This window comes from Hipposideros armiger, unplaced genomic scaffold (genome assembly GCF_001890085.2).
Source record: "Hipposideros armiger isolate ML-2016 unplaced genomic scaffold, ASM189008v1 scaffold_238, whole genome shotgun sequence".
NCBI classification, from domain to species: Eukaryota; Metazoa; Chordata; class Mammalia; order Chiroptera; family Hipposideridae; genus Hipposideros; species Hipposideros armiger.
In genome coordinates, this window is record NW_017731588.1 from 201219 (window position 1) to 223185 (window position 21967).

Genomic DNA, 21967 nt, shown 5'->3' on the forward strand with positions numbered 1-21967 from the left:
CCCTTCTATATTCTGAGAAAGCAAGTAAAATTGTTAATTAAATGTCTTACCATATATTAGCATTTCAGTTTTAGTTTGACAGTATAAGATACATATTTATGTGGTGCATTTTACCATACCTGGCTCTGTTTAGGATTGTGTGTAGTAAACTTTACGATTATTTAATGAGCTATAAAACTTAATTTTACTATTTAGAATTAAAGAGTCATACTTATTGGTCTGTAGCTACTTTCTGGTCTTGAGTCCTTGGGTAAGAATGGATCTCCAACTACTATAACATTGCCCTTCTGGGAAAATTACTGTTTTATCAAATCTGCTTTAGGGTGGAATTTCCAGTTGTACATTATAGAGACAACAGGGATTACCCTTTATTCCTATTTTAAAGTCAAGGAAATAAATAGTGAAGAGCTAGTGGCACTTTTGAAAATTTGATTAGTGTTCTTGCCTTACCATGATGTGTGACAATGTCAGGGCTGCATCGAGTCCCTCCCCACGTGAAACAACACCCAGGAAAGAAGCCTATGATAGCACTGGCCCTGGGATCAAGCGGGGGACTGAGCATGCTCCCTCCAGGTGAAGGGATGAGCATGCTCACTTCTGCACCACAACTGAATCTCAGCTGTCCACCGTTCTCTCACAGGCTACTGATGGTGTAACCACCAAACCTCATGTATTGGCTTTCTTCAGTCACCGCTCACAGGATAAGCTCCTCTTATCATCTGTTATTTTCTGGACCATCGTTGCCATATTACTCTATTTTTTTTCTCCTTATTTCATTTGCAGTCTCTCCCCTTCCCCCAAACCTACCCATGGAGCCCTTTGGAATTTTCACTCCATAATTAACAAACTCCCCTGTAGCCTCAGCCCCTTGACTCTGTCTGCCTTTGTTGCAGCCTGGCTGTTCCCTGAGAACCTGGTTCCCCTGCAGCTGGTTCAGGAAAAGCCCATTCTTCAGGGTCAGGAGACCTTCCTGTTCATCAGTCCTCTTGGTCCCTAGTACCATTTCAAGACCCTATGCAAGATCCCTGTTCCTCTGAGACTGACATCCTCAAACCATCTACTACCCTCCTGTTGAAGATTTCGGCATGGTTTAGAGTCTTCCTGTCTATTCCAATTCCTGCCATTCTCCTTAGTGACTTCAGAGTCCACAAGGCTGGCCAACTCTGATCTCTTCATCCTCAACCACTGTTCCTCAGCTAACACTCTCAGCAGATTATACTCTGAACTTTATCAACATTCAAAAAGACCCTCCCTCTAAAAATCACTAATTTCAGCATCCCGTCTCTGTCTGCAAACCCCATTCTTATTTGCTTATTCCTAGCTCATCAGGACCGCCAGTTTATTGTTTCCTCAATTTCTCCCAGCTTGTCAATGACCTTCTATCTTTATTTCTCAATCTAACTGAGATTCTGTGAATTAATGAATTCAATCATTTTCTGCAGTTACCCTCAACTCCCGTGCCTCTCTTTGCATCCACCTAGCATAAGGCTGAATGGCAGTTCATGGTCACCAGCCTTTGCTGGGCCCTCTGAACTCTCTGGCAGGCTTAGTATAATTCTCCAGGCTCCATAATGACTACTTCAAACCATCTTCACTGCTCTCAGACATCCAACACTGCTCCCCAACCCACAGTGACTAACCCCACTGTGGCTCATATTTTAGAGATAAAATATAGGCCATTCGGTAGGAACTTTCTCAACCTACACCACCAAATAAGCAAGCTTGCCTCCATCTGCAGCTGTGTTCAGCCTTCCCTCTTATAATAGTGGGGAAGTGTCTCTCTTCTAATTAAGGCTAAGTACAATATAATCCTTATATTGTACTTGTGCTCTAAACCAGGGCTGTCCAACAGAACTTTCCGATAATGGAAATGTTCTCTCTCTGTACTGGCCATTTTGGTAGCCACTAGCCACACATGGCTATTGAACACTTGAAACATAGCTACTGCACCTGAAGAACTAAATTTTTTATTTTATTTAATGTTAATTATTGGAAATAAAAAAGCCGTAGGTAGCTAGTGGCTACCACATTGGACCGTGCGGCCATCGAGCCATTTGTCTCGGCACTTCTGTGGAACCTTACAGTATCGATTCTCTCCTCTCTCTTTTTGACTGTACCATCAGCAGTTAAATAGACTTTCATCTAAAGAAAATCACAAGTGCTGCTCTTCTCTTCACCCTCTCTTCTTTAGTTGTCTCCCCTTACCTTTCTTGGGGACCATATTCCTCTCTCTTGTGTCTTCTTAACAGCCCAATGTCTAAGAGTTGTCTTCTCTCTTTCATTTCTTATTTACTTCTGTACCTTTTTTCTGTTACCATCACTGTACTAAAATTACTCTCACCAAGATCATCAATGACTTCCGTGTTAGTAAACCCGGCATCCAGTTTCGGTCCCTCATTGCCTCAGAGCTGTTTCTTCTGCGTGGAACTTTTTTTCTTTCTTACCTAGGCCTGGTGAATGCCTGCTCACTTAGTAAAATCATATTCCCAGGAAAACTTTCCGAGTCATTCCCCAGGAGCCCCACACTACTAGGTTTCCCGGTTACAAACTTTGACAGCACCATTTGCTTTTCCTTGGTAGCTCTTATATAACAAATGTGGTGAGATAATGACTTTATTTTTTTATTATTATTATTTTTTAGAATTTCTGTAAGAATTTATTTGAGCCCAAACTGATGACGTATGCTGGGAAGCAAGATCTCAAATGCTTCCAATAATTACTTTTATAATTATTTGTTCAAACTCAGTCCAGGCCACATGGTCTATAGGGGCTGAGATTGTATCAGGTTTCCTTGTTGTGTCTCTATTGCCTTCCACAGTGTCTATCACATAAAAAGGTATTTGCTTTATACCCTACTTACGTTGAAAGCACAAATACCCACCTCCCACTCCAGATTTCAAAACCAAATCCCAATGGGTCATGTACCATTTTTATTCCACTATGAGCCACCTTACCAGTTCACTTCTTCAACTCCAGAGAGCTCTGCTCCATTTCTTGTGATGATCCTACAGCCCTGAATTCAATTCTCATTGTTCTTAAATATGTAAACGATCGTTTATTTATTGCTTTTATTAAGGTTATCAACATGGATTATGGAATGGAAGACAAGAATCCTGTTGATCACGTTTACTTCTATTGTAAGAGTAACGTCTACCATGCATTCCTGATTAATAAAAGTCAGGTAACTACTTAGGAAAAAATGTATATATACTGTAGTATACATTTAGCAAATCTTTATAGTAAATTTACATTTTACATGCAGGCTAGGTCCTAAAGTCAATTTGTACAGTTAAAAAAAAATGAGAAACATTATTAAAATTAAAGTGTACCTGATTTTACGTAAACTATATAGACCATCTATTTTTTATTTATTTATTTTTTTTATAAGGAGGGCCCTGCACACAGTGGCCCATATGGGGATCGAACCAGCAACCTTGGTGTTATTAGCACCACACTCTAACCAACAGAGCTAACTAGCCACTCCGTAAACTAAACTATTTTTTTTTTTTTTTTTTTTAATTGGGGAACAGTGTGTTTTTCCAAGACCCATCAGGTCCAAGTCAAGTAGTTGTTTCAATCTAGTTGTGGAGGGCGCATATGAGTGGCCCATGCGGAGATCGAACTGGCAACATTGGTGTTATGAGCACTGCGCTCTAACCAACTAAGCTAACTGGCTGCCCCAAACTAGACCGTCTTAACAGCCAGTTTTTCTTTTTGCTGAACATAGATAAAAGCATTTTTGGTTTCAAGGCTAGGTGAAAAATCTGCTGGGAAGGGAGCGTTGTATGGTGGAAGTCATGTAAGTTAGATGTGCTTATTCACCTATCTTTTGTATGAGAGCCTGTAGTCTACAATAATGTATGTAATAAAAACTTTTGGTCTTTTATTAAGTGACATAAAATTGTGGGACATTTTGCAATATGACAACTACCATGAATTCTTTTCTTTTGATTGTAACTGGGATAAAATAGCAAAACAAGATGGTGCTTTTAATATAGCAAGAATGGGGCTTAGGAACAGCTGATCTCGTCTTTAAGTAGGAATTCAAGGAAACAGTGAAATGTTCTTCTTTATAAAGGTTTCACAGCTTTTGCCAGAGAGATTTGAAGAGCAGATAATTCGAGTGTACTGCAAGAAGCTAGATATACAGAGTTTTTATGCTGCACGGGAACATTTCATTAAGTGGTGCTCAATTAAAGAATACAGCAAGCCACAGGTGGGTGTCTTCTTATTCACATACTTTGTAAATTTTTTATGTTTAAGTAAAGACCTAAAGAGATCCTTACTTCCCTCTGAAAAGTTCTCATTTAAATTATAGTCATTTGGTTATGGTTTTGAAGAAAAAAAAAAGGTTTTTCTCTTGAAGCTTTCTTTTTTAAAATGTCTGAATCCATGTCAGCTGCTGATTTCTTCCTATACAAGTTGTGAATGGGTACTCTGTTTATCAGTATTGCCCTAGTAATAAAAGTTTAAAATGGTGAGCATGTGAACAGTACCTTATGATGTTCTCACCAATTGTTTCGTCCAGTCCTTTCAAGTGACCTGGGAGTGAGTCGCAGTGTCCTTATCTTTCAGAGAGGATTACCAACGCTGAGTTAGTTAACTTGTTTAAGTCCACATACAACTGATAATAAGTTTTCTAACTTCTTATTATACACTCAGCATTCCCAAGCCTGTAAACTATTTTAGTTCTCTAGAATAAGAGCATGGTGAGGAAGAGGAGGCAAACCGAAGTTGCCAATCCTGTAGCTAATGTTGTTTAAATGATTCCTTGTTGATCTACACATAGTAGGTGCCTGGCGCAGAGAAAGTGACCAACTGATATTTGTTGACTGACTGAGTGAACACAGTGGGCAGGCAGGTGGGAAACAACGTCCTACTTTCTAGTCTTGGACTCCTTCCCGCTTTCCCCTGTGTGTCAGATGCTGAAAGAAACAAAAACGAAAGGTCAGATGTGAAAGAGTAGCTCAGTCCGTCAGTCCTTTATCAAGTGCCAGACAGAGTGATTCAGGTGAGTTCTGTCAGGATTCAGAGTGGGGAGAGTGGACAGGAAAGCCTTCTGAAGGAAGGAGGATTCTACTTGACCCAGAAGGCCGATTGGGTTTGGGCGAGTAGCCGAGAGAAAGGTGGACACATCTGGCAATGGCAGCAACACAAAGGCGTGAAGCTGTTTCAAGGTGAGTGTGTCTGGAGGGACCATGACGAGACCTGTTGACTGGAGTGGACAATTCTTATTGTTGAGCGGTGAGAGGTTCAATGGGAACAGTAGACTCGACTATGGAGAACCTTGGATAATCAGCAAAGAAAGAGTTTTTTCTTATGTTCAGCGGGGAAGGAATCATCGAGAGTATTCAAGATTTACCATGCTGCTGTAATTATTGTTGACTCCAACTAGAATGGGCCCCTCGGAAACGAGGAAGGATGTCTGTCTTAGGTACTATAGCACCTAAGGAAACGAAATCACTGATTCAGGAAGAGCACTATCGGCAGGCAGATGGACTGGAACTCAGAGAGACTGGGGGCAGCGAGGCAAGAGGCTATTAAAGTTCATCCATGTGGCAATAACTCCCTTAAATCTGGATAGTTCACTCATTGAAAGTTCATTTGCCAGGCGCTGTACCAGGTACCAGGGACGGACTAGTACCTCAGACACACGCAGTTCAAACAGACCTCACTCTAGTTAGGGATAACAGACACACAAATGAATCAGAGTTACAGTGGTGTGGTGTTTTGGGGTGGAGAGCACAGAGTCTTACAGGAGCACAAGGAGGAGGCTTTAAGCCAGACGCGTTTGGTAGGGAAAGGCATATTTAAAGAAGGGTTTAGAAGCTGAGACCTGAAGGATGGATGAGAAGGAGTCAGCTGGGTTGAGGGCGTGAGGGTGAGGCCGGAAGATGAGAGAACATGTTACGCGTAGGGGAGGGGTCTGGGGCATTATGCATAGTCCTGTAAGCCAACAGCAGTGGGGACCATTGCAGTGTTTTAAGCAGGAGAATGACGTACTCAGGTTTGCATTTTAAAATTCACTAGAGTTCCGGGACCAGCCGAGTGGCTCAGTTGGTTAGGAGCTCACTCAAGTGTGCGAGCTCTGAGCAACAGAGGTTCGAGTCCCGGCCCAAGCTGAGCTGCCAACAGGTGGCAGGATGGCTCAGCTAGAAAATAAATTAAAAAAATAAAAGTCACTAGAGTTGAAATGAGAATGGGTAGAAATAAGGAAGTTTGGTAGAAATAGACGGATTTGAAGACCAATAATGTTGACTTTGAGATAGACAGGTCTTCTAAATATGAGTACCATGGCCATTGAATGGCTGCTTTTAATAGCTCTATCAAGTCAGATCCAGTGTGGTTTATATGCAAGATATTAAATATGGGGGACGAGATACAAAACGTTGGGCAGAGCTAAACAAGCAAACAGGACAGTGAGACAACAGTCGGAAGCTGCTCCCACTTCTAAGGTAGGAGTTGGGAGTCTAGGTTCTGGGTCCGCCTGCAGAAGCTAGAGCCACGGAAGAGTCATGGCCACTGCTGCCTGTGCCAGAGGGACTGGGGGGAGAAATACCCAGGCTCCTCTGCCCTTCTCTTTTCCAGTCTTCTACCAGTGCCTCCCATTGGCCAAACCTAATTGGAAGCCAGTAGGTCGGGAGCTGAGAAATGTAGTTTATGAGCAGCTCCTGTTATACAGAGCAGAGCAGAGGCAGGGTGAAGGGTGTGTCTGAAAGTGAGTCGGCAAATGAGGACCCCAGTATTCTTCCACAAGCATCGTATTCCTAGTGCAGTAAAGGCTCTCAGAGGTCCTATATCCTCCTGTAACCTGGGAGTGGTTAGCAACAAATTCAAGAACAGTTGAGGCAGAGTCAGGTCTTAAAGGGTCTTGCTTCCTACACTCTTTGCTTTCTTTTCTTTTTTGAGAGACAACAAGCCTTTATTTGCCATCCAAAAGAATAGCCATTCAGGAAACACTGGTTCAGGCAGAAACCCAAATGGTGTTCCTCACACTCTAGGCTTTCGAGTCATAGTGTCACTTCGCTTTGAGGCCATCCCTCATTTGGAGTAGAGTCTATGCTGATGGACCAGTTATAGCTTTGGGGAGAAAAGTTCAAGTTCTGCAGGTACAGACCGTCCTTCCCCTCTCCCCTCTCCCTTTTTTTTTTTTTTTTTTTTTGCCTTCTTGTAGACCAGGGAACTGTGTTGCAGAGGGGACCAGGCAAGGGAGGAACAGGGGTCCAAGGAAGTCCCTCTTTCTCTCGGGCAAGCAGGACAGAGTGTGTGTTCCTTGGAATTGTATGAAGGCAGAGGGTCGTAGGAGCGGGCAATATGCTGCTCTGACCATCTTTGAACAAAAGGACTAGGTCTGGCTTTTATTGTGAAAAAGAATAGGCTTTTATTGTGAGGCTCTTACCTGACTAGGGCTGTGGTGTTTCTGATTTGACCCACGCACAGAGCCTACGTATATATAATTTGAGGTTTCCCAAGAATAAGTATTTCTAGAAGCAAGCAACAAGTAACACAAGATTATGTGTACCTGAAACTTGCACTGAAATGATGAAAACCGGCTTTTCTCTGTTCCTAGTTTTTTTCTCCTTGACAGGATTGCGATGTTGTAACACCGCTGAAATACGAGTGGCATAACCAGAATTCAGACCAGAATCCAGCGAGCAAAAAACAGCTTTTTAAAGATGTTTAATGTGAATGTCTGCAATCATTTGTTTACAGAAATCCCTCACCCCAACACGATTAATTGAGATAATTTAATCACAGAAACTGGCAAATTTAGTGACAACTAGTACTTTTTATTTTATATTTTGAATGTGCACAAATGCTGAAGCTAAGCAATTTTTATTCAAACAAAAAGATGTTAAGCAAATCTTGCTATCCATGCTATGAGAAGTATCACCTTGCCTATTTTTAATGTTAATTAAAGACTTACTCTTTTAGTACTCTTATTTTCTTAGGAAAACAATTCTTTTATATACTCTGAACTTTTATGACATGTGATTGTTTTTTTAGAGAGAAAATTGGAAATAAGACAAGGGTGCAGATTGGAATTTGAAGTTGGGTTGTCATGAACAGCCATGGTTAAAAACAAAACATAAAATCCTAGCCCCCCGAGGAGGTGCCCATCACCCCGAATTTGAAGACTACTCTCCTTAAGTGACCTAAATGTTAGGGAAAGACACCGTCTCCTCACCCTTTTGGGGTAAACAGTAGGAGATGAGAACCAGGAGTGGGTTCCAACTCTTTGGTGAGAGACCTGATTAATTTATTCAAAAGATCTGAGGGCTCTGGCCTCCTCTGAAGGGGGGGCATAAAATTACCTTTTAGGAGACCCCTACCCCCAGTGGCAGAGGGATCCCCTAGACCAGGCTGTTCTCTAGGTCAGTTGTGGCTCCAGCACCGGAAAGTTTCTTTCCTGAATACTCACTGCCCAAGTGCCAAAGGTGTTACCACTGCCCAGCCTCTGACCTGCTGCCTGCGTCTCCCTTAGGAGCGAGCAGAGGCAAGCCCTGTCTTCAGGACTACTCAGAGCTGGGACTTGGTGCTGGTCCTGCATTTTACGGTTTCAGAGCAAAGAGGATGAGATGTGTGATTACCCAGTGAGTTCCAGGCTCCCCTTTGTAAAGGGGCGTTCCACACCTCCAGCAGTGGAGTGGGTGTCACTGTGGTTGAGCAGTGCTCCTGTGCCGAGGGCCCCCTTTCCCCACATCCCCAGTTCTGCAGAAATTCACCAAGAGCAAAGTCTGGAGTTAGTTAGAGCCCAAGCCAGTGGGGGCCAGGGGGTCCTGAAGACGCAAGGCAGTGAGGAATGGGAGTCTGGAGCCCCTAATCTCTTCCGCTTTGACACTCCCTGTGGCAGTTGGGAGTGGGGCGCCAGCCCAGGCTCTGGGCAAGAGTGAGTGGAGGAAGGGAGGAACTCAGGCCCCAGGCCAGCAGATTGTGCAGACTCAGGAGTGCTACCTAACCTCCCACCGTGTGACCAGGTTTTTGTTTTGTTGACACTTGGGTGAAAAGCATTTGGAGTGCCTGCCATTCTGTACTGTCACCACCCTGCTTCTCCATCCCTCAGTAGATAATCAAGAGTTGACCCTAATTCACAGGAAAATAGTTAAAACCCTTCCCTCACACTGTGACGCCGTGAAGACGGGATGTGTTCACCTGTGGGCGCAGACAAGCTCAGGTGAAGGCAGCCGTGGTACTAGCTCATGTATTTTGGCCAAGGTGCCTCTAAACCTTTCAGTAGGGAGAACTATAGGCCTCAGACTTTTGTGTACCCAGACCCAAGGTCAAGAATGTAATGTTTTTCTGCTAAGATTGTTTTTTATTTCTGCAACTCCTCCCTGTAAATCACTGTGGTTTCCTTTGGAATCTTGTAGCCCCAAAATTGTATCATTGTGCTATCTGAGAAACGACTTGAATCTATTTCGTTTGCAAAATAACGCAGCTGCACTTTATGCTTTTTACAACTGTTTTAATTATGAGCACCATATGCTATTTACAAGGTTAGATTTATCTTAAGAAACATCTGCACTGTTTGTCTTAACGTGGAAAGTTTATCAGCTTAGCCTCTGGAGTTACTGAATGTTATCACCTTGAGAATGTAAATAGAATTGTAGTTTTAAATGACTGGCTACTTCATTTGGGTGAGGGGAACTGTTGCAATAAAACTTCCTGAATGTATCTCCATCCTGAAACCAAACGTGTCTTCCTTAATGACTCTCTCATCCCTGTGTACCCAGTTTTGACCCTTTTGTGCAAAGGAAATGGGTTTAGGCATCTACCCAGATAGGTCTTAGTACCTCAGGTCTGTTGGGTCTGTGAGAAAGGGATGGTATTGAACAGGGCCTGTGTTATTTGATTTTCTTTATCCAATCATGGCAAATAATAGCATAATAAAGAATCTTCCTCCTGGTTGAAGGTAGGCACTAGCATGAGAAGGGATATGGATTTTTCCTAGTGTTCTGAGCTCTTGTTGTGCCAGAAAACATACCCTCTGTCTCCTTTAACCTCCCTGATGTTCCCACCTACAGAATTTCAGCTTCTTTATCAAATATGCACACTGTTCATTTGCTGCGTTCATGTCTTCCTCGTGAAATTAGAGATTGCAAGCACCCGGCACACTGGTGGCAGACAGAAAGCCCTCAGTTTCTGGAAAAAGAATGATACTACTAGAGTCTGTATGAGTTTCACTGGTTGAGCCCAGATGTCTGTGGTTTGACAATATTCTTTCAGTTAAAATCATTTCCAAAATATACAGAGTAGAATCCCATTTTTATAAGACATACATACATGTTCCCATGGAAAACCGTCTGGAAGGATATACATGAAAATGTTAGTGTTTTGGGGGGGTGGTTGAATTTTAGGCAGTTTAAAGTTTTTACTGGCTTTTTTTTTTCTACAATACACACGTATTAGTTGTATAATTTCTAAACAGATCATTTTCATGAGGGTCTCTGCACTGCTCCGATCAGGTGTAAATATCTTTCACTCCTTTAGTCACCTCTCCAGGGGAACACTTTCTGCCCCCATGCCTGTCTTGGGTCCCTAGGCCACGGGGAGGCTGCCTCACAGCCACAGTCAGCACGAGGACACTTTGCACCTGTGTTTCGGACAGAATGGTCTGCCCTGTGTAAGGGAGGCCCAGATGGCGTCCATGAGCAGGTCACCTGTTGCCTCAGGAAGCTGCCCGCCATGGGGGCATCAGCTCAGAACCCAGGCCTCCAGCTCCCTGATGCAGAACTGCTCCTGCCGGGCCAGCACCTCATTGTTGAAGGTCGCACAGGGGTGGCTTCCCCCATGATACAAGTCTCCATCCAGCCACAGCCCAAACTGGCCACTAAAAAGAAGAGGAAAGGCTTGGCATGGCTCCTGGGTGCTGAGACCTTTCCGATCCACACCACTGGTCCTCGGCCACCCATGACCGCAGCCCAGTTTTGCCCGCATTTCATCTTCCCTTAAACCGATTTATCCTGAATTGCTGGGGGACTCCACACATTGTTACCCACAGGGCTTAGAGTATCATTTTTTTACAGTGATTTTAATAACTATATACAGTGGTGCAACCCTCACCACAATCCAATTTTAGAACATTTGGAATGTTTTTTTAAGATGGCAATGCTTAACCAAAGGAGTGGTTCTCACAGGCGTGGACTCGAGCCCCAAACGCTTCCGAGAGCGTCCACTCTAATTCCCTCATTTCACAGCAAACCTAGTCCACTCTAATGCCCTCATTTGACAGCTGGAGCTGGGAAGTGAGTTACTGCAAGTCAGTCATGGCTGACTCTCAATGGGGGCTTTTCAGGCAGCTGGGCGAGCAGAGATATTGCCTGGTACTAATCAAACTGTGCTGTCATCTTTGCCCTCCGGATAAGGTTGGTTCATATCACAGGTGAGACTAACTTCCTCCACTGAGTTACATTCCCTAGGATTCCAGGGCTGACAGGTAAATGTGAAGCTAGTCCATCCCTTGAGTAGCCTCATCCAACCATGGGGAATGCTGTTTCCAAAGTTACATAAATTCAGACTAAGCTGTCGCCAACTGTCCACACTTTGGGGGAGAGTCCATGCCATCCTTCCTTTCCCTTCAATGTTGACTTAGAGCGGGGTTGAGGAGGCTGGCTTGGGGGACTGGGCAGCACCCTGGGGCTGTTGAAGGGAGACGCCTGAAAGTTGACCACCAGCCTCCCCATTTTATCTGAGGCAGCCTAACCCAGTGTTTCTGGACAGGAGAAGGAACCAGAACACAGACCACCCTGAGACACAGAGAGGACTAAGCCACGCACGCACCTGCCACTGCCCATCATCAGTAAATCCAAGTCTCCTTTCACGAAGAAAGAGTTGCTTCCTGTCCACTTAAAGACCTGCGGTGACAGGAAAGGGCTCGGGTTGGTGAGTCCTGCCCTTGCAGTTTGACTCTGCACCACTGGGTGGCAGTGTTGTGGAGGGAGATGCGCATCCAGGTCCCCGGCTAAGCCACAAGGAGGTACTGGAGCTCCTGGCGCCTGAGATTTCTTTCCAGTCTCTCTGGCGTTCACCTGCTTTTTCCCTCCTGTCTGAATTCCCACAGCCCCAAAGCGCCTCTGTTCTAGGAATAGACCAAAACCCTCTGAGGTTCCCTTCTTCCAAAGCTGGGAAGAGAAGGGGAAAATCCAGGTCAGGAGTTGGGTCCTGATTCTGCCATTAACCAACTGTCTCCTCACTCTCACAATGGAACTAACACCACGCCTGCCCATCCCCCAGTGCTGCCTCACACCCCGTTTCTCAGCAAGTCTTTCAGGACCCCACCCCAAAGAGACCCCCCTGACTACCACCATTTTTGTCCCATCCATCTCCACTCTTGCCCACCCCACCCTCGCCACGGTCACTCCTGTCTGGATCACAGCTTCCTACCCACAGCCCATCTCCACACTGCAGCAGTCTGAGTGGTCTATTCAGAATCGAATCGGATACTATCATTCCTCTGCCTAAAGCCCTGAAAATAAAACCCAGCTCCTTACCGTAGCCGAAAGCCCAGCCTGCTCTGACCCCTGACTTTTCCCTCTGACTTCTCCCCCTTGTTGACTGCATGTCAGCTACACCGGCCTTTCTGTTCCTGGGACACCCGAAGCTGTTCCTGCTTTAACCTTCACACCTTGCTGATCCCTCTACCCAGCATGCGCTTCCTGCAGATCCTCAAATGGTCCACTTCTCATCCTTTAGCCCAAATGTCATCCCAGAGAAATTTCCTGGACCACGCTCTCTAAAGTAGCCCTTCCTCTCGGCCCCTGTTTTCGTTTCCTCCCTGAGGTGACCCTGTTCACGTGTCCGGGTACCACTGCCTGTGCCCTAACACATAAGCTCCGTGAGGGCTTTCACGATTCCCGGCGGTATTCCCAAGACACAGTATAGATGTTTGTTGGATGAATAAATTGTTCAGGAGTCAATCTAGCTAATAAAAAGCTTTTTAAAGGGCCGCAAAAGCATAATATATTATTGCCAGTAATAAGTTGCAAAAAAAAAATGCTGTGAACAACTAAAGGGTTTTTAGAAAAAAAAATGGACTACTAAAAGATAAGCCCTGGGCTCAGAAGAGATGAGATAAAATTAACAAGCGACCACGAGAAAACAGAACCGTTCAAGTCCTCCTCTACTTTCATCAAGGAATATGACCTTCAAACTTGAAGGAGTAAGATAGACATTGCTACAGAGGAAATCAAGCCGTGTTCATGGTGCTGCTTGGAATCGTGATGCAGGAGCTGCTGGGAATGTATGAAGAACACAAAAGGTGCCAGAAGACCAAAGACGGGCAAAAATTAACCAAGTTTTGAAAAGGTGAGATTCCTTAACAGCAGGCTAGGAAGACAGCAAGCCCCTGAAAAAAAATCATTCATGTCATTCAACAATTTTTTTTTTTTTTAGCATTTAGCACCAGGCACTGTTTTAGGTCCTGAGTAGAATGATGAACATAACAGATCCACATTCCTGCCTCATGGGACTCTCATTCTAGTGAGAAAAAGTAGATAAGTAAAATAAAATTGTTTGTTAGGTGGTGACAATTGCTAAGGAGCAAAAGAGAAGGGCAATGAGGGTTCCCAGGGCATAGCATTTAAATCAGGTGATCAGGGAGGTCCTCACCAAGATGGCGACATTAGAGCAGAGAACTGAAGGAGGTGAGAGCCGAGCCATGTGAAGATCCAGTGGAGGGCACTCTAGACAGAACATCATGTGCAAAGGCCCTGAGGTAGGAGCCTCTGTGTTTAAGGACCAGCTCGGAGGTCAGCGTGACTAGAGCAGAGTGAGGGAAAGGAAAAGTAACAAGAGAGAGAGGCCAGAAGACATAAGGACTTGTAGGTTATTGTAAAGACTTTGACTTTTCTCCAAGTAAAAAAGGAAGCCATTGGCAGCTTGGAGCCAAAGGAGTGACATGCTCTGACTTACCTATTAAAAGGACCACTCCAGCTACTGTGATGACTGAAGGTGGAAGCTTTAGGAGGCTAGAGCAAGAACACAGACAAGTAATGATGGTGGCTGGAACTAGGGTGACCGCAAAAGACATGGTGAAAAGTGGTAGATTCTGGTTATAGGTAGAAAGAGAAGGCAGCGCTGTCAGGATTTGTTGACAGCTCAGATATAGTGTATGAACGTGATGTTAAGAAGGACTCTAAAATTTTTGGTGACAGCAGCAGGAAAGATGGGGGGGGCACCCATTAACTTCATTGGGGAAGATAGCAGGAGGAGCAATTTTGCAGGGGAAAGTTAATAGCTCAGTTTTGGACATGTGAGGCTTGAAGTGCCAGGTTTGAGATCCAAGTGGAGAGACACTGGGTAGTGGTTGGATATATGTGAGTTTGGAGTCCAGGGAAAGAGGCCATCTGCACATGGATGGCATGGAAAGCTGTGAGAATGGATGAGACCTTAAAGGAAAAGAGGGTAGTCAGAGAAGAGATGAGAACCCAAAACTGAGCTTAGGACTCTCTGACATTAAAAGGTTGAGAAGGGGCCGGCCAAGTGGCTCAGTTGGTTAAGAGCATGAGCTCTGAGCGACAGGGTCACCGGTTTGATTCCTACATGGGCCAATGAGCTGCACCCGAGCTGAGCTGCCGCTGAGCTGCCAACAGGTGGCAGGATGACTCAGCTGGTGAGAGCACATGCTCCTAACAACAAGGTTGCCGGTTCAACACCCACATTGGATGGTGGGCTATGCCCACCCACAACTAAGATTGAACACAGCACCTTGAGCTGAGCTGCCCTGAGCTGCCGACAGGCAGCCAGATGGCAACTGGACTTGGAGCTGAGCTAGCTGCGCCCTCCACAACTAAGATTGAAGGACCACAACTTGACTGTTCCTCTTCCCCAATTCCCCAACACTGTTCCCCTTCCACAATTCCCCAATAAAATGTTAAAAAAAAAAAAGTTGGGAAGATGAGGAGGAACCAGCAAAGGATTCTGCCAAGAAGTTGTCAATGCAGTAAGATGAAAATTCTAGAACTTTAGGATTCTAGTATGTGCACCCTGGAAGGCAAGTGGGGATGACTAATCTCCAGCATGGGTTTGCTATGAACAACTGACCCCTTCCCTCTTTCCTGATAAGATTATCAGGCTGGCCGATGGAGGCAATGCAATAAATAGGGGGTGTTTTGCCTTTAGCAAGGCAGTCCATAGCTCCTTGTGATCTCGTCATGCGACCGGATGCTTGTGTTGCTGGATGTATCTTTAGGTGTCTTGGTCTGTGTATTGGAGAGGAGGTGTCTAATCGCAAACCGAAGCCCTCAGAACTAGTTAGTTCTCTATTCATTGTGTATTTCCACTCCCTTCAACTTCCTTTTCCTGTTCTCCCTCTGTTAAGCCAGCTTGGCAAAACCCGTCATGAGTGAACCTTCCCCTCTTCTCTGTCCCTGCCTGAACCTGAGAAGCTGAGCTTTGCTGAAGGAAGGCACACGTCAAAGTAACTGGCTTGCCTTTCTTTAAATCCACAGTCTCCAACCTCCCATCAACACTGCCTGACTGTCTTCTGCGCCTCTAGTTTTCTCATAGGCTTCCTTTGCCCCTCCCGCGATAACTATTTGATACCTCCTCTCCCCTCAACCTTCACACACTCTCCTCCGTTCTCACTCACAGCCAATGACTTTACCCCGTACTTCATAAGGAAATGGAAACCATTGGTCGTATCTGTCTTCATCTTCCTCTCCCAACACCTGCACATCTACCTGCACGTGGACCAGTTTTATCTTTCCAGCCTGTATCTGGTGAGCAACCAACTTGCTCTCAGAGCCAGTCATTGGTGGCCAGGAACTACTACTGAGCTTTTTTTTTTTTTTTTTGGAATGAAGATAGGCAGGCCAAGGGGGATGCTCTACCTGCCACTGCCCTCCTGCATTCCCTCTGTGGAAAGATGCAAGAACACCAGGCACAGGGGATGGAGCTGGGGGCCACTGAGACCCCAGGATCTTTGTCCTGCCATAGACCCCACTCACCCCCAGAAGGTTGGGAACATCACCTTCAGCTGTGGTGAGAAGGAGAAGAGGAATGTCTCGCCAGTACCATAGAAGCCTTTGCTGAGTCGAAGAGCCGAGGAGGAGAAGGCCCCAAACATCTGGAAAGCAGAAGAGCTTGCAGTTTGCCCCTGGAAGCGGGTTGGAGGTCCACTAGCAACACTGCTTTCTGGGCTTGGTAATATAGACTCATCCAAGAGGGGCACCTGGGGAGCCTGGGGCAGAGCTTGAGGATGGAGAGACCCCCATAGGCCCATGAACAGGCATCCTTTCCCTGAACACCGCCTAGGCTGGGGCCCCAGCCCAGCTCACCTGCCCGTCCTGGTCCCTCAGCACCAGTAGCACCGGCCCACTGTGGCCCTCCATCTGCCTGTACAGGCTGCGCAGACTGAAGCCGTCCCTTGACGTGCAGAAGGCCAGGCTCCAGGAATGTCCAGTGACTCTTGGGGGAAGGTGGAGGCTGAGCTGGGGACAGGACAAGAGTTGAGTGAGGAAGCCTCATCCCCCACCAGCCTCCTTGCACCATATCCTTGGGGTCATACAGGCATGTGGCTTTACAGGGTATGGAGTAATTTCCTATTTCCAGGGGACTTTCACGCCTCTTAGCAGTAGCCCTCAGAGAGGGGAATTATTAGTCCCATTTTATAGATGAAGAAACTGAGGCTCAGGGAGGTGAAGCAACTTGCCTAAAGCCCCGACGGGAAGCAAGTGTCAGAGTCAAGATTTGAACCTAGGTCAGGTCTCTCTCAGGACTCTCTCCCTTTGGTCACCCTGGCCCCTAATGGCCAGAGAATAGATGAGACGCTGATTCCCTCCTCCTAGTCCCCCCACACACACACACACACTCCCACCCCAGCTTTGGCTTCAGTACCCAAGGACTGGTTCTACTTAAGCATAAGCTTGTTTAATTGTATCTTTAACCTCCTGGCCCAGTGAAGAGGATGGTGGTAGTATTACTAGATCATGCTATAAGAAAGGAAAAGAAAGCCCAGCAGAGAAATGGTTTGCCCAAAGTGACAGTAAGCTGGGGACAGAGCAGGAGTGACCTCAGGTGTCCTTGAACCTGGCTGGAGTAGGACAGGAGGCTGGGACCTTCTGGGTCAGGGCTGAAATCCTTGCTTCATAGGCCGTGCCCAACCTGCCTAATCTCCGAGTCTCCCATAACCCGGCTGGCTTCTGCCAGCTGGGGCTCCGTGGGGTCTTCAGGAGCTGGGGCTGCCTCCTCCTTTTCCTCTTCCTCTTCCTCTTCACTCTCCTTCCCAGACTCTCCTTCTCCGTCCTCTGCCTGGCTGGGCTGTGAAGACAACAAAGAGGCCTGGTCAGTCAAGGGACAGGAGACACCAGCTTGCACAACTTCGCAGGCCTGAGAGCCTCCGCTGGCCCCTGCCCAGGTCCCTGCCACCGCCAGCCCAGCCCGAGGAGGCTGGTAGCGTCCACGGCAGATAAGGCTCGGCCCTGCCTCCAGCCGGCTTCCTCTCTGGCCCCTGCCAGCCAAAGGTTGGAGGCACACACGCCCATCAGATGTGGCTGTGGGCCCTGTGGTTTGTCTGCCTGTCTGCTCTGGATCCTGAGTGGGTGCCAGGGATCCTGTTCTCAGCTTGGGGGCAGGTGACAGCCCAGCCCGTGGGCACTGCAACTGTGTGCATTTGTACATAAAATAATGATGATAATAATAACAATAATAGCAATGACAGTGGTTGACCTTGACCAGCACACGCTTGACCAGGCCTGTGTGAAGTGACTGCTGTGCATGATATCTCTGAATTTCCCCAAGAATCCTAAGAATGTGCTTCTTATTATCGCCATTTTACAAAAGGAGAAAACAAGGCCTGGAGGCTCCCCTGCCAATCGGTGAAACGATCATGCAGTCGTGGGTGAAGCGTGTGCAGGTTCATGTAAAATGTGTGCTCGTCCGTGTGAACGTGAGTGTTGGTGTGAATAGAGCTGTGCAGGCCAATCCGTGTGAGAAGGTGCTGAGTATAACTGTGTGTGTTTACCAGTTGATGTGTTTGTGAGTGTGAATTTGGATTGTGTAATAGTGTGTGTCAGTGGGCGTCATTGTTGGTATATTCATTCATTCATTCATTCATTCATTCAATTGAGCGTCCACTTTGTACCTGTGTGTGTGTGTGTGTGTGTGTGTGTGTGTGTGTGTTGGGGGAGGTGTGCACACACGTGTGCCTGCACACAATGACTTCGGGGCTATTCATAGGAAGGAGAGACCTCCTTAACGATGAGAGCTGACTAGGACACTACTTTCCTGTTCCCCAGGTTCAGGCCTAAAGAGGGAGTCCTAGGTGTGTGGGGTTTCTGGACAGAGCTCCATCTGGCACCCACCCCAGGAGGGAAGGAAAGAAGATAACATTCTGTGCTCCTTGAGTGTCTCAGGACCATGGGGCTGGGAGCTCAGGCCTGGGTTCCTGAATCTTTGCTCTGAACCCCTGGCCACCTGGGGAGGGACTTGAAAGAAGAACAAATCACCTGCCTACAGTTCACCTCCCCCCACCTTGTCTGACCTAACCCCCAGCCTAAGCTGGACCCCTTACCAGCCGAGTGTAATGCCAGCGAAGACCTTTCATTTTTCAGTCCCAGCCAAGCAGCGGGCAGTGAGCGAGGCCTCGGTTCTGCCAGAGGAGAAAGCACCACTGGGTGAGGTTTACAGATGAGAGGGCTGTGACACACCTGGCTGGCTCCACACCCACCCATCTGCCCTTTGCTCCCTCTTACCTGTCACTCCCAGTCCGAGTTGTCACGGGTAGGCCTGTGAGGTCAGCTGTACTCGGCATTCAAGGCCTCACTTGCAGTTAGTAATAAACACAAGTTAGCCATACACAGTAAATTGTAGGCGGGATTCCCTCCCATCTCCTTGCCCTTCTAGCAGACTGACCTTGGGAGTATGGCCCTTTGGGCAGATGCTTAAGCCCTAGGCTGGGGGTCTAGGGTTTCTGGTTCCCTGTATGACCTTGGATAAGTCCCTTGCACCCCTGGCCCTCAGTTTTCCCACATGTAACATGTTGGACCAGGTCATTTCAGAGGCCCTCACAATACTGACAGCCTGAAATTCAGTTCCCTCCTAAAACCAATGAGTGCATTACAGCAGAAGCTTGAAAGGGGCCAAGCCTAGACCAAAAGAATAGATCTTTAAAAAACAAAACAAATGGGGCCAGCCGAGTGGCTCAGTTGGTTAAGAGCTCTCGCAAGAGTGCGAGCTCTGAGCAACAGCAGTTCAATGCCTGGCTTGGGCTGAGTTGCAGCTGAGCTGCCAACAGGTGGCAGGATGGCTCAGCTAAAAAAACACACACACACACAAAAAAAACAAGAACAGCAACAAAAAAAACCAAAAAAACCCTTTGCTTTTCTAATTAAAAAAATAATACATGCTTATTGTAGAAAACTTGAGGAATCTAGAAAAGAATAAAGAAAAATATAAAAATATTTATAATTCCATCTCTCAGAGATAAACTCTCAACCCCTAAGGGTATTTTTCCAGTCTTTTATATTTATTTCATATGCCTGTATATACACATATTTATAAATAGATCAAACCATGTACGTATATAGTTTTACAAAGCACTTTTTCCATGAACAAATGAGAATTTTCCAGTGATCGTCAGTACCCTTTGAACACATGGTTTTTCATGTCTGCATATGATTTCATCATAAGATGTGCATCACTTATTCCTCAAATTTTATTTGCTTCTAATTTTCTGTGATTATAAGCAACATTGTAATGAACATCTTTGTTCATAAATCTGATTCTATCCTTCATAATAAATTTTAAAAGTTGAATGCTGGATCAAAGGGCATACCCATAGCTCTTTACAAATGTTTCCAACAAGGTTTCCTGGTGATTAAAGCTGACCCATGTCCAGGTACCTTCAGGAAATTTCAGGCTAATATCTTTTGGATCAAGTTTTATGCCCTCAAACTACAGATAAGGAAATGGCCACTAAGAAAGTGGAAGGCACTTATCACAGCCACACAACAGTATAACACAGATTAAGAGCACAGGCTCTGGAATCAGGGAATTCAAATCCTGGTTTTGCCACTGACTTGCTGTGTGATTTGGGGCAAGTGACTTAACATCTCTGTTCTGTCTCCTCATCTGCAACATATGTACCTCAGAGGGCTGTTGTAAGAGTAAATAAAGATAATCCCTGAACAACTAGGATGCTAAGCCAGGTCTCCATCCTTCTGCCCTGAATTTAGTGAGATGACGCACAGTGCCTGGTACATATTTGGTGAGTGTTGGATAAATGACAGTGTTTATTGCTATCCGCCACCCCCACCCCCATACACACTGCCTGTTGAGAGATCCAGGCCACTCAGTCTCCACTTAGGCACCTCAGAGACTGATAGTCACCTAGTCACTCACAAGGGTGAGGAGCTCAGTGGGGAAGGGAAAGACAGGAACCGTGGAAAGGTACTCACCTTGCCGAGCCCTGGCTTCTTGGCAACCTCCTCCAGCCTGTCCAGTCTGATGGTTTCCTTAGTGTGTCTCCCAGAGAGGGGGTCACTTCCAGAACTGACCCTGCCCACTTGGTGATCTGTACGCAGCAGCTATAGCTCTCTACCCTCGTGCCCGGGCAGGCAGCTGGCATCTCTGTCTTGGCTCAGCTCCAGGACCTCCTTCTTGGTTCTTATACCTGCCCAGAGGGCGGCAGGCCCTGGCCCAGTGCCTGCTCTGGTTCCAGCTGGGAAGACCTGGCAGCGATTATCATCTATCAGAAACTCAAATCCCACAAACACACACAAACACGACCTTGTCACCCTCTGGCCCTCAGCTCTGCCCCCACCAGCCCAAAAAGATGGGGACATTGAACTCCTTGGTTCTAACGCAAAGCCTCTCACCATAGCTACCAGGTGCCACCTGGTGCCTGACGCCTATCACTAAAGCCCTTCCTTTGTGGAGCATAAATGCTACAGGAAAGGGTTATGAGGTGGGCTTTTCCATCAGTCACCCTGTGCTGCAGGGGAACCCTGGGGCTGGGGTGTGGGAGAGTGGGCCAGGGAGAAGCAGCCCTGCTCAGCCCCTGCGGGTTCCCCTCTCAGATGGGGTGATGATTCTCTCCTCTTTGGCCTATCCTGACATCAGGTGAGATCATGCACAGGACGCCCAGTGTTTGGCACGCAGTAGGCATTCTATCAGTGGGGGTTACTTCTCTGTCCCCATAGTGAGACTTCAGTAAATGCTGTTGTTGATTCACAGAACAAATTTGGAAGGGGTCTCAGCCAGGCCCAGGGCAAGCAGCCTCCACCCAGGACAGGATCCCCTGGAAAATATCCCCACCAAATGCTCCCCCAGCCTCTGTGGGGAGGGTGAGAGAGCCCACTAGCTCACTTACTCCATCCTCACACAGCTGAGAGACCCTCTCCTGCTGGGCTTTGAGAAGAGGACTTGGGTCCCTAGATACTTTGCCCATGACAGCCTTGCTGGGGCAGTGCCCCCTCCAGGAAGGGATGCCAAAAGGACTTGTATTATGGGGGAAACAGGAAAGTGAAGGGCCCTGTTGCCACCTCAAACATGGCTGTTGCAATATATGTTTAAACTGTAAACGGCTCAGGGGTCACTCACCTGGTCACCCCTGCTCTCCAAGTCCCTTTCCCTACCCTATTGCCCCCATGAGAAGCCAGTGAGATGTGCCTTGCTGACCCATTCTTTGTCTTCATGTCCAGGAAAACTCTAAAAGTGACCTCTCAGGAAAACCAATTGCCGTTTAACAGGCCCCTAAAAAGCTTCCACGACGGGATTCTAGACACAGGAACGCCAGACGTCCCAGCTCTGCCTTGCAGTTTCCCTTCTCCTTTCCTTTTCACCAGACCACACACACCACCCCTTTCAGGACTTCAGTAATCATTGCCAGGAAACAATTTAAATGTCCAACAAAAGGGGGAAAAGGTTAAGTGACCCATGGAGCACCCACTCCATGGATTATTTCTAAGTATTAAAAGCGATGTTTGCAAAGAGTTTATAAATGCATGGGGAAATGCTTCTGCTACCC

The 21967-nt window shown here is 46.5% G+C and overlaps 2 protein-coding genes across 6 annotated transcripts in view; one reads left to right on the plus strand and one right to left on the minus strand.

Annotated features, from left to right (window-relative positions):
* SAMHD1 (SAM and HD domain containing deoxynucleoside triphosphate triphosphohydrolase 1) overlaps positions 1-9675 on the plus strand; it is a 66143-nt gene extending 56468 nt beyond the window's left edge. Inside the window, exons 12-14 of the mRNA XM_019655168.1 lie at positions 3077-3181; positions 4079-4216; positions 7589-9675. Coding sequence (XP_019510713.1) covers positions 3077-3181; positions 4079-4216; positions 7589-7684 — 339 coding nt within the window. The 3' untranslated portion in view covers positions 7685-9675. The remainder of the gene's footprint in view (positions 1-3076; positions 3182-4078; positions 4217-7588) is intronic.
* Positions 7142-20564, minus strand: TLDC2 (TBC/LysM-associated domain containing 2). Of its 5 annotated transcripts, none has more exons than XM_019655307.1 (8): positions 20397-20564; positions 18693-18762; positions 18512-18589; positions 17104-17259; positions 16278-16430; positions 15971-16066; positions 11782-11855; positions 7142-10831 (listed from the first exon to the last, which is right to left on the minus strand). In XM_019655307.1, the coding sequence occupies exons 3-8, from the start codon at positions 18542-18544 to the stop codon at positions 10696-10698; spliced, it is 648 nt and encodes a 215-aa protein (XP_019510852.1). In that variant the 5' UTR covers positions 18545-18589; positions 18693-18762; positions 20397-20564; the 3' UTR covers positions 7142-10695. The 5 variants fall into 5 exon arrangements, with proteins under 5 accessions (XP_019510852.1, XP_019510850.1, XP_019510851.1 ...); XM_019655305.1 differs by having other exon boundaries at positions 11782-12122; XM_019655306.1 differs by having other exon boundaries at positions 15971-16096.
* Between the last annotated feature and the right edge of the window lie 1403 nt (positions 20565-21967).

Bases quoted from the DNA above. Each gene is read 5' to 3' on its own strand.
- TLDC2 (XM_019655304.1), bottom strand. From the start codon at position 18,544: ATGAAAGGTCTTCGCTGGCATTACACTCGGCTG. The intron at 16,097-16,277 runs GTGAGCTGGGCT...ACCCGCTTCCAG, and splicing joins TGAGGGACCAGGACGGGCAG to GGGCAAACTGCAAGCTCTTC. The intron at 10,832-11,781 runs GTGCGTGCGTGG...TCTTCTTTTTAG, and splicing joins CTGATGATGGGCAGTGGCAG to TGGCCAGTTTGGGCTGTGGC.